The 13,672-nt window shown below is 40.0% G+C and overlaps 1 protein-coding gene across 2 annotated transcripts in view; it reads left to right on the plus strand.

Annotated features, from left to right (window-relative positions):
* Positions 1-13,672, plus strand: part of Nell1 (neural EGFL like 1) — an 823,979-nt gene that overhangs the window by 211,686 nt on the left and 598,621 nt on the right. For both annotated transcript variants that reach the window (XM_034515089.2, XM_076934998.1), the window contains exons 6-7: positions 6,894-6,966; positions 7,556-7,638. In XM_034515089.2, the coding sequence (XP_034370980.1) occupies positions 6,894-6,966; positions 7,556-7,638 (156 nt within the window). The remainder of the gene's footprint in view (positions 1-6,893; positions 6,967-7,555; positions 7,639-13,672) is intronic.

Here is a 13,672-nt window from a genome sequence, read left to right on the forward strand (position 1 = left end):
CTGGCTTGGAGTTATAAGACCTGTACTGTTTGGTTGGTTTAGGATGCAGGCGTCAGGTAGGAAGGCTATTAAAAGTATCAAAGCCTTCAATTTCTTACAGATGAAATGAGCAGGTTATTTGACCCACAGCTCAGTACTCATTGTGAGTAACACAACCACTGAGGTGTTTATAAAAAGATAAAGAGATAAAGAGAGTATGTTCTGTAGGTGTGTGGAGAGGTATGGGGGAAGGGGATGTCTCAGCAGGCCCATGCAGGAGTGACCAGTATAGTATAAAATAGAGTTTATTTAGGGCATGGGGAAGGGAGCCAGGAGGGTAATAGAGGCAGAGTGAGGTGGGGGGGGGGGTGACGAAGGGTGAAGGAAGGGGGAGGGGGATGGGGGACAGAGTGGACAGAGAGAAGCTAGAGGCAAGACATCAAGAGATTAAGAGATTAAGAGAGAGAGGAGGGGGCAAGCAGCCCCTTTTATAGTGGGCCAGGCCTACCTGGCTATTGCCAGGTAACTGTGGGGAGGAGCATACCTGGCTGTTGCCAAATTAACTGTGGAGGTGGAGTTTAGACAGAATACTAACAACAACTGTAGAAGTTCCTGGTTGTTTGCTTCCCAGGGTCTTGAAAATACTAATATGCGTTTTTAGGTTACAATGGAGTGCTGTATATTATTCAAACCTCTCAGAAAAACAGGATCTGATATTGTGCAACCTACAGACTTTAGAATTTGGAGATTTTACACTATTTACTAAGGTGACAATGCACACTCTAAGATACAGGAAGAACAGAGGACGCTGGGATATGTGTTGCCTTGATTTTGGCCTCAGTTTATGTATCTAGCCATCCCACTGTAACATATAAGTCAAATAACCCCTTTTCTTCACAAATTCTTTGTGGTCAGTGTTTTATCATTGTAACAGAAAGCCAACTAGGACAGAAATTGGTATGAGACAATAGACTATTGCTGTGGTGGACCTGATCATGTTGGTTTTAGGGAGGATTTCTGAAGGAGTTTAAGGTTTGGGCTAGAAAATGTATTGAGTCCTCAGGCTGCTCTGTGGAAGCTTCATAGATAAGAATGCTGAAATCAATGTAGACAAGGGAGTCCTGGCTTCTGAAACTTCAGAGGGATGTTTGAGAGACCCTCACAGGTTCTATAGGGGCTGTTCGAGTATTAAGTTTAAATTAACAAAAAGAGTTTATCAGTTTGAGGAGACAGGAAATGGGCATAGAAGAAGTTGGAGGGCTTATAGTAAAGACAAACTACGCTTATTTTTGTTTTTTATTAAACTTCTGTTTCTCAAGGACTGGGCTATGCTCAACTTGTAACCTTAACTACGAACGGTTCTGTATTGCATGTTCCAGGAAATGGCAACTGTGTCTTTGTTCAAAACGTTGTAATAACCATCTGGCAACCCTAGTTTATTTCAAATAGTTGTTATAACTACCCTGTTTGACTACGTGTTATTATGTCTACTTTGTTATGACTATCTTGCAATCATGTCTTTGTTTCCGGGAGGTCATTATGACTAACTTGTTCTGCTCCTGTAATTCTGCCTATTTTCCATGCCAAATCTCCCATGTGGAAACCGTGTACCCCTGAGCTACAAAACCCTTGCCTTCCTCACATCCAATGCTGACTTCTTGAATCTCATCTTAGGAGAAGGCAGCTCATGTACATGGAGAAAAAAAGCTTCTGTTAATCAATTGGTCTATGGTCTTTCTCCTTACTTTGAGGTTAACAAAGAGGGAAATAATTATATTTTAAGTAAAATATATTTAAAATGGATGTTTATAAGTTATGATCGAAATAGTAAATTTTGTGAGAAAGAACAGGAACCCTTGGAAATAAAACCTTTGCTTTATTGGGACAGTAGATGCTGGTTAACTGGGGCTGAAATGTCAGATATGATTATCAAGAGATGAGCATCATTGAGTAGGAATCTTTTGAGAATTCTTTAGTATTTCCTCAAGGTCAGAGCACCGAAGGTACAGTCAATATGAGGACAAGGCTATATCTCAACCTGGCAGCTAAAGTTGGTGATTTTGATGGCATGAAAACTGCAGGATTAAAGGGGTCACAGAGCAGAGCTGAACCTTGTTTCTTTGTGGCAGTGTTGGAATCTCCCTGAAGAGAGGCCACATGTGAAGGTGCAGCCTCAGTTGCCATGCAGACCAAAGACTGGAGGAATCATGGAGAGAAATTGAGGCTTGCTACTATGAGAGGACAGGAAAGGCCATTTGTGAAGACACAGCTTCACCTACAATAGAGATCCTAGTATATTGCTGATGATGAGACCATGGAACAGTCTCATCAACAACAGTGTAGGTGTGGAGTGGAGTTAGCCTATGAGACAAGTTGTATATGCTGTGGTGTTGGACTCTAAGATCCAAACCAGGGGACAGGCTCCCCCAGAGTCACACTCGGATAGAGGATTCGCTGCAATAACATGAGGTTTAATGATTCTGGTGCACCGGGGCTCCCTTGCATGCAGGCAAGAGAACCCTGAACAAAAGCTGGGAACAGTTCGTATACAAGGGTAACCACAAAGGCTGACCTTCTCAGGTCTGGTCTATAGATGACTCAGATTCCCACATTATTTTCTTCCTGACCACCTCCCATCCTGGAATGTGTCTCCATGCTCTGGGCCTTCCCCACCCGAAGGTGGGTTCTCTTCCTTGTGGTCTGAGGAATGTTAATCAGCCTCTCCCTTCCTCTCCTGAATGTTAATCCAGCAAGTGTCCTCTGACTCAGGAATAATGTACTCCTCCCTTGTCCCGAGGCAATGAATTCTAAGTCCAAACCGAGACCTGAATATCTCACATTTAGTTCTTACAGTGGCAGAACTGGAGAGCTTGAGCTTCCAAGGCCCTTTGGAGCCCAGAAGATTGTGAGTGAGTTTCAAATGTCAGACAGAGCTACAGGGCTTGGAGCTACACTGCTGGACTTTAGCTTTGCTTAAGAATGCTTGTTTTTAATGCCCCAGTCGTTCAATTTTGGAAGAAAGTATTCAACTTACTTTCTTTTTTTACTAAAACCCACAGTTAAGTGTCTTTGGTCTTTAAAAAGAATCGTTGAATTTTTAACCTGATGAATATTTTAAAGACTTGTGGGACTTTTGAAGTTGGACTGTGTTTTCTACTGTGATAGTAACAGGAAAACTTTAGGACACACAAGAAAGAAAAGGTTATAGTTTCAGGTTGTTGTGTTTGTGTGTAAAGGTAAGGAGGAGTCAATTATGTGGGTTAATTTTTTTCAACTTGATACAAACCAGAGTCACCTGGGAAGAAGGAATCTAAACTGAGTGCTACTGACATCAGATTGTGCTGCTAAGCATGTCTGTGAGATGTTTTTTCCTTATTAATCAATGTAACAAGGTCCAGCCCACCATAGACAGTAGCACCCCTAGGTATGCAGGCCTGGGTTATATGAGAAAGCAGACTGAACAAGTCATGGAAGCAGCCTTTCCTTTCATTTTCTGCTTTGACTTTCCTTGATAATGGACGTTTAAGACAAATAAACTCTTTTCCCCCCTTAAGTTGTTTTTGGTCAGAATGTTTTATCACAGCAACAACAACAACAACAACAACAACAACAACAACAACAACAACAACAACAAAAACAACTCAAATAGTCCAGTCCTATGTTGCTAATATCTAGGCACTGCATGATCAACGTGGTGAATCAGTGCAAGAACTTCTGGTCCTTTCCTTATTTTGGGGAGGAGGTGAGATGCCAGTACTCCTTGGCTCCCAAGTGTGCACATTTGCACTCAGATTTCTGTCAGTTACATACACAATATACCCACACTTCTGTGGGTGACACGAGTGTTTATAGCCATATTTTGGTGGGGCACATGTACGTTTGTACGTTTGTATCCATATTTCTGTCAGTTATACACACACACACATACACACACACACATACACACTCATACTTCTGTGCAACACATACACATTCACATCTACACTTTTATGGGACACATGCCCAATCACATCCACACTTCAGTGTGTCACACAAGCATATATCCACCCTTCTGTGAGTTGCAGTTGGTATTGCTGCTCCTCCTGCTTTCTTTCAACCCAGCATCGATTTGTATCCATCCTGCATCAAGTTAACATCTTGATTTATGTGGCAAGAACAAGTTTTCATGCCCACGTGTGGGCTGACCCCTATGACTTTTTCTCAGAAAAAAAAAAAAAAAAGATCAAGTGCTTTTGGTTTTGTGTTAATGAGCATTGAAAAGCTGTCAGCACTTATTTCAGGTTTTGTCCAAGTCAACATCATTGACCTTCACCTAATGATCTGTGACACAAATGTGTGCATATGGGTGCATGGGCATACACACACACACACTCTCTCTCTCTCTCTCTCTCTCTCTCTCTCTCTCTCTCTCTCTCTCTCTCTCATGGCAGAGATCAAAAGTGGAAAAACAGAAGCAAGCAAGGAAGGGTAGGAGGAAGTAATTTGTAATTTATCTTTTATCTAAAATGTGTAAGATTGCTTCAAAGAAGACCAAGGAAATTTAGTATGTTCTGGGTTGTTATTAGGCCAACTCTTGTTGCAGTTTTCAATTTTGTGAGGGAAAGCTAATTTATATAAAACACATTTCTGAGAACCCATGCATGATGCAACCTCTTCTGACAGGAATGGATGGGCCTGGGTCTCTTCTGGCACATGTGTGTCTTCTGCATACTCCAGGGTCATCAAGATTGACCAGTACTCTTGTTTTGGCTGGGAGTGTCTTTGTTTTAGTAAGAAGATATCCCTTGTAACAGAAAACCTCTACATTTTGGGCAAAATAGGGTGGATGGTTATTCTAAATCTATCTATCTGATTACATAGGTATTTTCTTTTAAAAATAAAATTTAATATTATATATCTGCTTTGTATTTTAAATTATATTGTGTTTCTATTATATATACTATTCTATAGCTTTTAGTAAATGTACACAATAATAATCTCTCTTTATGGGATGTTTACATACATATCCTGTTTTCCTCATGTTTATGCCTATCTTTCTTTATTGTCCCCCTACTCTCTCTTTCTACGGTATGTTTTTGTCATCCACACAAATGTGTCCCTTTTCTGCCATTACATTTCTCTCTCATACTCAGAGGTTCTGCACATGAGAGAATGTCCAACAGTTGCTTTTTTCTTTTCTTCCCTTTATCCACTGTTGTCCCATCTTCCACTTTGACTCTTTCTTCTTCTCCCACTGAATACTGTTCAAATTTGTTACAGAACAATGTTTTCTAGCATGACATTTAATTTTCTACAGTGGTCATTCTTTAGTGGAAATCTCTAGTTTTGTCTATATAAGCATATTTCTATGCACACTCCATAAACATATGTGGAAAGGCAATTAAAAACTGAAAGGTCTCATGGGTGACAGTGTAGACTCAGATGCCTGTTAAATTGACCTAAATCCTATGTTAGAGGGATTGTTACCTTTTGAATCCAGCATCTCCCTCCAAGTGATGCTCAGAAAAGGTCTCTCCCTTCCTGGGCAGTCCACATAGTAAGCCAGAGCCAAGATGTAGAACTTGGCTTCCCTTGACTTCTCAACATAGATTTCTTTTCTTTTCTTTTGAAGTTCCAATGTGTTTTAAAAGTTGCCCTGCCTCTTGAAGCAATTGTTTGGCTCTAAAAGATGGAGCATCTTTGTACCTGAGAGAAGCTGATTCAGGTTGTATGAGGTTATAAATTAAAATGCTGCATGAGGTTATAAATTAACAGTGAGAAGCGGTGGCAGGTTCCTCTTCTATGGTGAAGCCTTCTCCCCTTGTGATCATCAGCACTGCTCTTTGGTTAAAGAAATGAGGTTAAGAAATGTGTACAATTCTGCTGTCGATGAGCCCTGATCAATATTTATATTAATATTTTCAATTAAATTTTATCTTGAAATAAGAAGTAGAGAGCAACACATGCTGATTGCCTTGTTTAAAAGGCGTGCACGTAAATGTTAAGTGTTAGCCTCTCCAAAGACTTACCCACTATCTTAAGCCTATATTTTATTTATAGAGGAAGCTCAATATTCTGAACCAGAGTCCGTGTCTACCATCTGTTTTCTTCTATGTCTTCCATTAGAGCTAAAGAAAAAAAAAAAAATCTAAAACCAGAATCTTAAATTTAAAGCCAAGCCAATGTTTTTGTTGAGAGATCAGTTTCTAGTGATTGTTTTAAATTTGTTTTTTTTTTTTTTCTCCCAGACTGAACTGAAGTTTTAAAGGACCCTTTCTTCTTAGAGATGTTGATCAGGTGTTAAAGATGCCAGCAAAGACTCAGTGTTGTTAAATTAGTTGAGGAGAGAAAATTGTTGTTTAATTTTTCTTTGATGTCTACTTTTATTTCGTTAACTAAATGAATCAAGGGACCCTGCCTAAATACATATAGATTGAAGAAGATGTCTCACATTAAGCCCTTATGTCTGCATTCATGTGGACACAGGTACATGCAGACAGCATACATACATGTACATACACTACACACACAAATATGCATAAATGAGAAATCTTTTATTACATTTATTCCCTTCCCCACAAAAGCAAGCCTTGTAAATCAGCATTACTCAATGTTCCAGGCTGATTAGGGCATAAAAGTGCATTTGTGTTTCATAGCGTCCTTTTAATTTGATAGTTTATGAGTGCAGATACCTCCTAACGCACCCTTGCTACTGTTGGTGCTGGTATCTACCAGATGGAATTAATTGTGACCTTCTCAAGATGAATGTTCAACATGTACGAAGAATTTCTAGATGAGGGTGACTTGGGCTGGTGCTAACCAAGGCTGACTGGCCTCTTGAGTGAACCAGTTTTGCTAAGCATCCTCTGGATGTAGGGCTACCCAGGACCACTGGAAGCTGTCACCTTCATTGCTATTTATCTCTTCTTTGGTAGGGAATCATCCAGGATGGCAAGATCATCTTCATGCCAAACGGCTTCATCACACAGTGTCCCAACCTAAATCGCAGTAAGTGGCACGTAGGCATTTCTGAATTAAATATCATGTGACTTGTTCCTAGTATCAAAAAAAAAAAAAAAATCTGGAAGGAAACACACAAATTATGTACGATTGACTTTGGAGACAGTAAAAGGATTATCTGGCGTCGATGTTACTGGGTCTTCCAAGCTTGAAACAAGATTTTGTTACTTAGAAAATTACAATTTGAGGGTAAGAAAGGATTAGACAATGGGTTCTGTATGTGACAACAAAAATATATATTCAACATAATTACATAAATGTATGTTTAATGTAAAAATATATATATCTCACAAAATTATTTAAATTTTTGACCTGGGTATGAGTTACTTCTTAGAAAATTTTGATTTCATATGAGGATTTAGTTTAAAAATATCATGTTCTTTTCAGTTAATGGCCTCCTTTTTCCTATTTTTTAATTATTAATAAAAATGAAGGAAACAGTGTAAGGAACAGAAATCCTTTGTCATTTCCTTCAAATTTTAATCTCAAGAAAGCAAAACCCCTTGTATAGTTAAATAACTCTCTCTCTCTTATGTGAGCACAAGATTAACACATGCCTTCTGTTTTCTTTATTGAGCTTGCCCAACATGCAGTGATTTCCTGAGCCTGGTCCAAGGAATAATGGATTTGCAAGAGCTTTTGGCCAAGATGACTGCAAAAGTAGGTGTCTAAATTCACTGTGATAGTATGTCCTTTTTGTCCTACCTGGAATTTAGAGCAATATGTTTTAATGGAAATACGTTTAGCTTGGCATGTGTAAAGTGCTGTGGCAAAATGTTTTATTCTTGCTTGAAATGAGACTGCTGGTAGTAACACAGCCATTGAGGTCTTTTATACAATTAGGCTGTCTCACAGTGGTTTTCTTGAGAAGTGCTAGGAAACAGAACGAAGTCTGTATCACTGTAGGTTTCTTGTGAGTGAAAGAGAATTTGCCCAGTGGCTATGAAAGCAGACAGAATGAGAGATGATATATAGGCAGAGTCTCCACAGCTTGTGAGATAATGCATTTTGGATGTAAGAATAATTGGCAATAATCGGGAGGGCAAAACAGCTATCACGAGCAGATTTCTGTCATTGCAAGACATTACATCAAGCCTCTAATATGTGACTCATTTTCAGATTGGTCCTGAGTTAAACGAAGGGGCAAAGATACCTTCAGTTGTATCATGTGGAACACCTGCTTTATCATTTATGCAGCAGATACTGTGTGCAGCTCTGGGATATTCCTGGGACCCTATTAGATACAAAGAGGCAAAAACAACCCCTCAGAAATGTTCATGTTGAGTAGCTGTGCTCCAGATGTAAATAATTAGGGCTTTTCATATATATTCATGAAGCATGGCTCCACATGAAAAGCTGAAGCCTTGTGGAAAAGAGCACTGAAAAACAAAAACAAAAACAAAAACAAACAAAATGAAATAGAACATGCTGTTGTTACTAGAGTGATCAGTCCTGGACATGGATTCTGGCCTAGGGCAAAGGAAGAATTAGGTTGGGCCTAAGAGACATTATACTCTGCAAAAGTAAGGATTTTAATAACAGTGAAAATGAAACATTAGTCCCATTTCACCTGTGGCTGGCTGCTGCTGGCCTTCAGTTGTGGCATGTGGAAATATAGGGGGAGGTGGCTATGTGATTGGGAGCCATAGATCATGCCATGGCTGGCAACCTTTCTATCTCAAACTAGACTTTTGGCCAAGATATCTTCTTCGAGCTTGTGTGTGTGTGTGTGTGTGTTTGTGTGTGTGTACATGTAGGTGGGTACACCCATGTATAGGTGGTAAGGCTGGAAGTCAATATGGCTACTTCTCCAAGTCACTTCCCACCTTAGCTTCTGGGACAGACTTTCTTACTATACCTAGAACTCACTAATGACTGCACTGCTTGGTCAGTGAGCCCCCCAAAATCTTCTGTCTCTGCATCCCCATTGCTGATGTTATAAATAGGCCAGAACACTTTGCTTTTTACCTGGACAATGGAGAACAAAGTTAGGTCCTCAGGCTTGCAAGGGTAAGCACGTAAGCCACTAAACTGTCTTCCAGTGCCTCAAGCCAAATCCTCTTTTGTCTGGAAAAGAGAGAGAATGCTTTTGTAAAGAGAAAGATGGAGACAACGAGGCTGGAGTCCTAAGGCATTAGCTTTTCACCTTCAAAGTGTGGAGGAAATTAGAATCACAGGCAACTATTCGCCATCCTGGTTGGTGGCACACAGAGGCTTTTATGTCACATTGTCTGCAGCAGCTTGATCTCAATACTGGTAATTATATTTTAGCATGCTAGCAAATTTTTAGAACAAGACCCAAGCCACTCAGCTTCAGAGGATGGCTGGCCTCCCTTCTCAGCTCCCAGGATGCTCTTTTCTTTCCCATTCTCTCACTGTGGGCAATGCCAGTTTTCTCGTTTGAGCTGGACACTGTCTAGGAGACACAATGAACTCTAACCTTCAAACGTTATTATGTAAAGTGGGCATTTGTGAAGTGAAAAGACATTTAATTGTGGGAAATTATAAGCTGAAAATGGTTTCATTCACCTTTAAAACCTGCTCCCTTGGTGCTTTGCTAATTTATAAGTCTGTTCCTTCTAAACTAGATAGATGTGTAATTCTACAAGGGAGTATGTCCACTTTCACTGCATTGTTTGGAAGCTATGGTAATCTAGAATGGGAAATGGACACACACACACACACACACACACACACACACACACACACACTTAAACCTAACTAGCCAATGGTAGGCTTTTTCCAGGCCAAGAGGCAATATTTAGGATACTGTGTATTTGCTTGTTTTATTAAAATATAATCGTGAATAACCTAAAATATAATTATTAAAAAGTGCAAGAACCATTCTTAGCTTACAGGCTATACAAAAATAAATGGTAGATAGAATTTGGAACTACACTGGTATAGAAGAAAAAGGAAACTCATTCATTAGGTAAACTTATTGAGCAGTTTCTATGTGTTTGATTCAATGCTTATCTTTTATCTCCACTATCCCCTTAATTCTCCAAATAATTCTGACAGATTAGCTTAATGTCTCAACATACTTCACAGAGGAGAAGACTGAGGGTCAGGATGGGTAAGTAGCTCTTCCTGAGAAAATAGAAGGCAAATCCAGGACCAGAACTCAAGACTCTTAGACCTTGAAATTCCAGCCATGTCTAAGAAATTTATGGTTAGAGAAAATGGGATTGTAAAAAGAAATAAAATGTGTAGAAGGGAAGCGGTGGATGTTAAATGGTAGATAGCAAGAGGATGGAGATATCAGAAAGGAGAAGGAAGAAGAAATAAAAAAAAAAAAAAAAAAGGGCTACTTCACTGAGCCCTGGCCAGTTCTCAGGTTCACTGTAGGCAGTGAATGAATTGCCTGCAGTCACCCAGTGAGGAGGAAGTCCTAGCCAGGAACAAGACTTTTTAACCTCATCCTTTGCCTATGGACTGCTTGTTTTCTTTGGAAACTGGTGATTCTTTGAGCCCTGGGTTGACACTGTGTGTGCTTCTAGAAAGACGATGAGGATCTTCTGTCTTTATCATCTGAATTCTGACTTCACAGAGTGGCTCTTCCAGGTGAAATCTGTGAGAAGCATTTGTAAAGAATTTCTCAAGGACAACTTTTTCCAAATTTTTCTCCTTCCTACCCATGGTAAAGTCTGTACAGGAAGGGTGGTGTGTGTGTGTGTGTGTGTGTGTGTGTGTGTGTGTGTGCTGTGCAAGGATTGCCCTTTCTGTGCTATGTATAGGGGTTTACTTCCTTTTCAATTACTCTCCACAGCCTTCCCTTTAAGGAAGTTTCCTTTAAGGGCCACACTCTTAGATTATATTGTCTATCTGCCCCCACCGCTATGTAACAACTATCAAGATGGGAGCTCAAAGTCTCTGAACTTCAGCAGAAACCTTCAGGGTACAGGTTGGCATTGGTACTTGCTAGTCACCTGGGTTCCCTTCTGTCACTCTGCTTTGGCTTCTGAATCTTTCTTTTGAGACACATCTATGGTGACTTTTAAGATTTTTACTTATACATTAGATACAGGATTTTAGTTCATTCAAGCAGAGAAGTTTTTCAGGGCATCTAGTCTACCATCTTGGTGGAGACAACACATCATTTATCCATTTGGCAGGATGAAGGATGTAAGGCCAACTGGAAGTTACATACAGTTCCAAGATGCAAAGAGAATTGAATGGCATCAGGTCTACTTGGAGTCAAGGCTTATCTTCAATTAAATAAACCTAGTGTGACATGTGTTAGTGGGACGTGATTGGAGCTAGGTTTGGGTTATCTGGCAGCTGTGATTTACACAAATAGAATCAGAGAGCTCAAGGCAGAGATGGAGACAGGGATTTGGAATCATAACGACCTGAGCCCAAGCCTTGTTTTGTCATTGTTGTCAACATTCCTAGTCTTGAACAAGCCATTGGACTTTTCTAGCTGCCACATCCCTAACATCAGGCTATGAGCTTCAGTGCGGGATAATGATGCATATCCAGTGAGCATGGGCTGCTGTTCATACTGGTAAAGCCAGGACCCGCCAGTGGGCTCTAAAGAAATGCACGGCTTCCTCAGTGATGAGACATTGCAAATAGCAGCAGCATCTCCTAGGCTTTCATCTGCAGCAGGAAGAGAGGAGAATTGAAATGATAATTTACATATGTTATATATTGGTTTTCATGCCTGGAAACCTCAAAGTCCTTCTGGAAAGCGAGTCCAGAGCATGGTACCACCCCTCAGTATGTAGTCCTGGGTTGTATAAAAAAGAAAGCTGAGCAAGCCATGAAAGGAAGTGGGTGAGCAGTCACCCTCCATGGACTCTATCAGACCATGCTTTTGGTTTCACAGCAAATGCAAAGTAAAACATTGCCTTTCTGAGACTGACTTTGTTTCCTTATATGATTATCTCCAGTCACATCCATGTTTTCCCTGTAAATAACAAAACTTCATTATTCTTTATGGCTAAAAAAGAATCCCATTGTATGTGTGTACACATTTTATCTATGCAATCCTCTGTTGTTGGGCACCATGGTTGGTTTCCCAGCCTAATTTTGTGAACAGAGACATGCAAGTCTCTCTGTGATGTGGTGCAGAGAACATTGACATAAAAGTCTCTCTGTGGTGTGTTGATCTGGTAAAGACTGAGAAGTGGCATAGCTGAGTCATCTAGTGTGTCTATTCTCAGGAACTTTCATACTGATCCCCATAGTAAGGGGACTAGTTTATGTTTCCACTCAGTGTACAGGAGTCCTTTTGTGTGCACCCCCACCAGCAGTTGCTTTTATTTGTGTCCTTGAGAACTGCCATTCTGATTGGGGTGAGATGGATTCTCTCAGCCCATTTCTCAGATGGCTAAAGTCTTAATTTTGTCTCTTGTTACTGTGATAAGAGACCCTGACAAAAGCAACTTAATGGAGATGGGGCTTGCTTGGCTCTTTGTTCCAGGTTCTAGTCCATCCTTAACTTGGAAGTCAAGGCATCAGTATCTTGAAGCAACTGCTCAGATTGGATCCACAGTCAGGAGCAGAGAGCAGTGAATCGGTGCTCATGCTCACTCCTTTGCACTTAGCTCAGTGTCCAGCACAAAAGTGGTGCTTCCCACATTCAGGGTGGGATTTTGCACCTCAATTAACCAAATTAAGAAAAATCCTTCATAGTCATACCCACAGGAAAACCTGATCTAAAGTCCTCACTTAGACTCTCAAGCCAGGAAATTCTAAACTGTGATCAGTTGACAATTTAAAACCAGCCCTTACAATGAGTGTGAACATTTTCTCATATGCATATTGGTCATTTATACGTCATTCCTTGAGAGCTGTTTTTCTATATTAAGCTCATTTGTTGATATTTTTAGTGTTTCAGTTTTTAGAGTTTTGTGATACTGAGTTCTAAGATAGTAATCAGAGCTAGCTAGATTTTTCCATGACTGGGAATTCCTTTTGAAACTGTTGTTTACTTATCTATGTTTGCATGTACACACATGCATATGGCATAATGCTCACGTGTTGGTCAGATAACTACCTTCAGGAGTCAGTTCTCTCTTTCCATCATGTATTTTCTGGTAATGGAACTCAGTTTTTCATGCCTGGGAACAAGTAGCTTTACTTGTTATACCAACTCGCCAGCTCCTAGAGTTGGAATTTCTTGATTACTTTTGTTTATCTCCCCAAAATCTATGTAGGCAAATCAAGTTCCATTTAGAGTAGCATTTCAAACTATAACGTATTTAATTTTGAGACCTTTCTTGTTCTAAGAACTCAGTGATGATTTTCCAATTAGGCTTGCAGGTTTAACAGTAGAAGATTTACATTTTCTCCTATCCATATAACAAGCACCAGACAGTACTTCAACGCAGAAAGGCAATCTACTATATGACTAATGTACTCGGATCCATTCATTGACCTCTTCCTGTGAAAAAGCCCTCTGCTGTCTGTCTTCCAGTGTGTAGAGCTAGGAATAAATGAGTCAGTCTGTGGTTGCTTAGATAAGTGCAAGAACAAAGGTAAACACAATGGAGATGCAGACCTGAGACTGTATCTATCTGGAATCTCAGGCATCCTCAGAGAGAGGCAGTTGTGTAGAAATAGCTTTTCAAAATGAATTTGTATAAATTCAGCATGCTCCCACCAATGGCAGAAAATGTAATTCATTTCTTTTGACTCAGAGCTGTTTTTCTCCTTTATTGTTGTTATAGGATTTAGCAGAGGAAAA

Source organism: Arvicanthis niloticus, chromosome 1 (genome assembly GCF_011762505.2).
Source record: "Arvicanthis niloticus isolate mArvNil1 chromosome 1, mArvNil1.pat.X, whole genome shotgun sequence".
NCBI lineage: Eukaryota > Metazoa > Chordata > Mammalia > Rodentia > Muridae > Arvicanthis > Arvicanthis niloticus.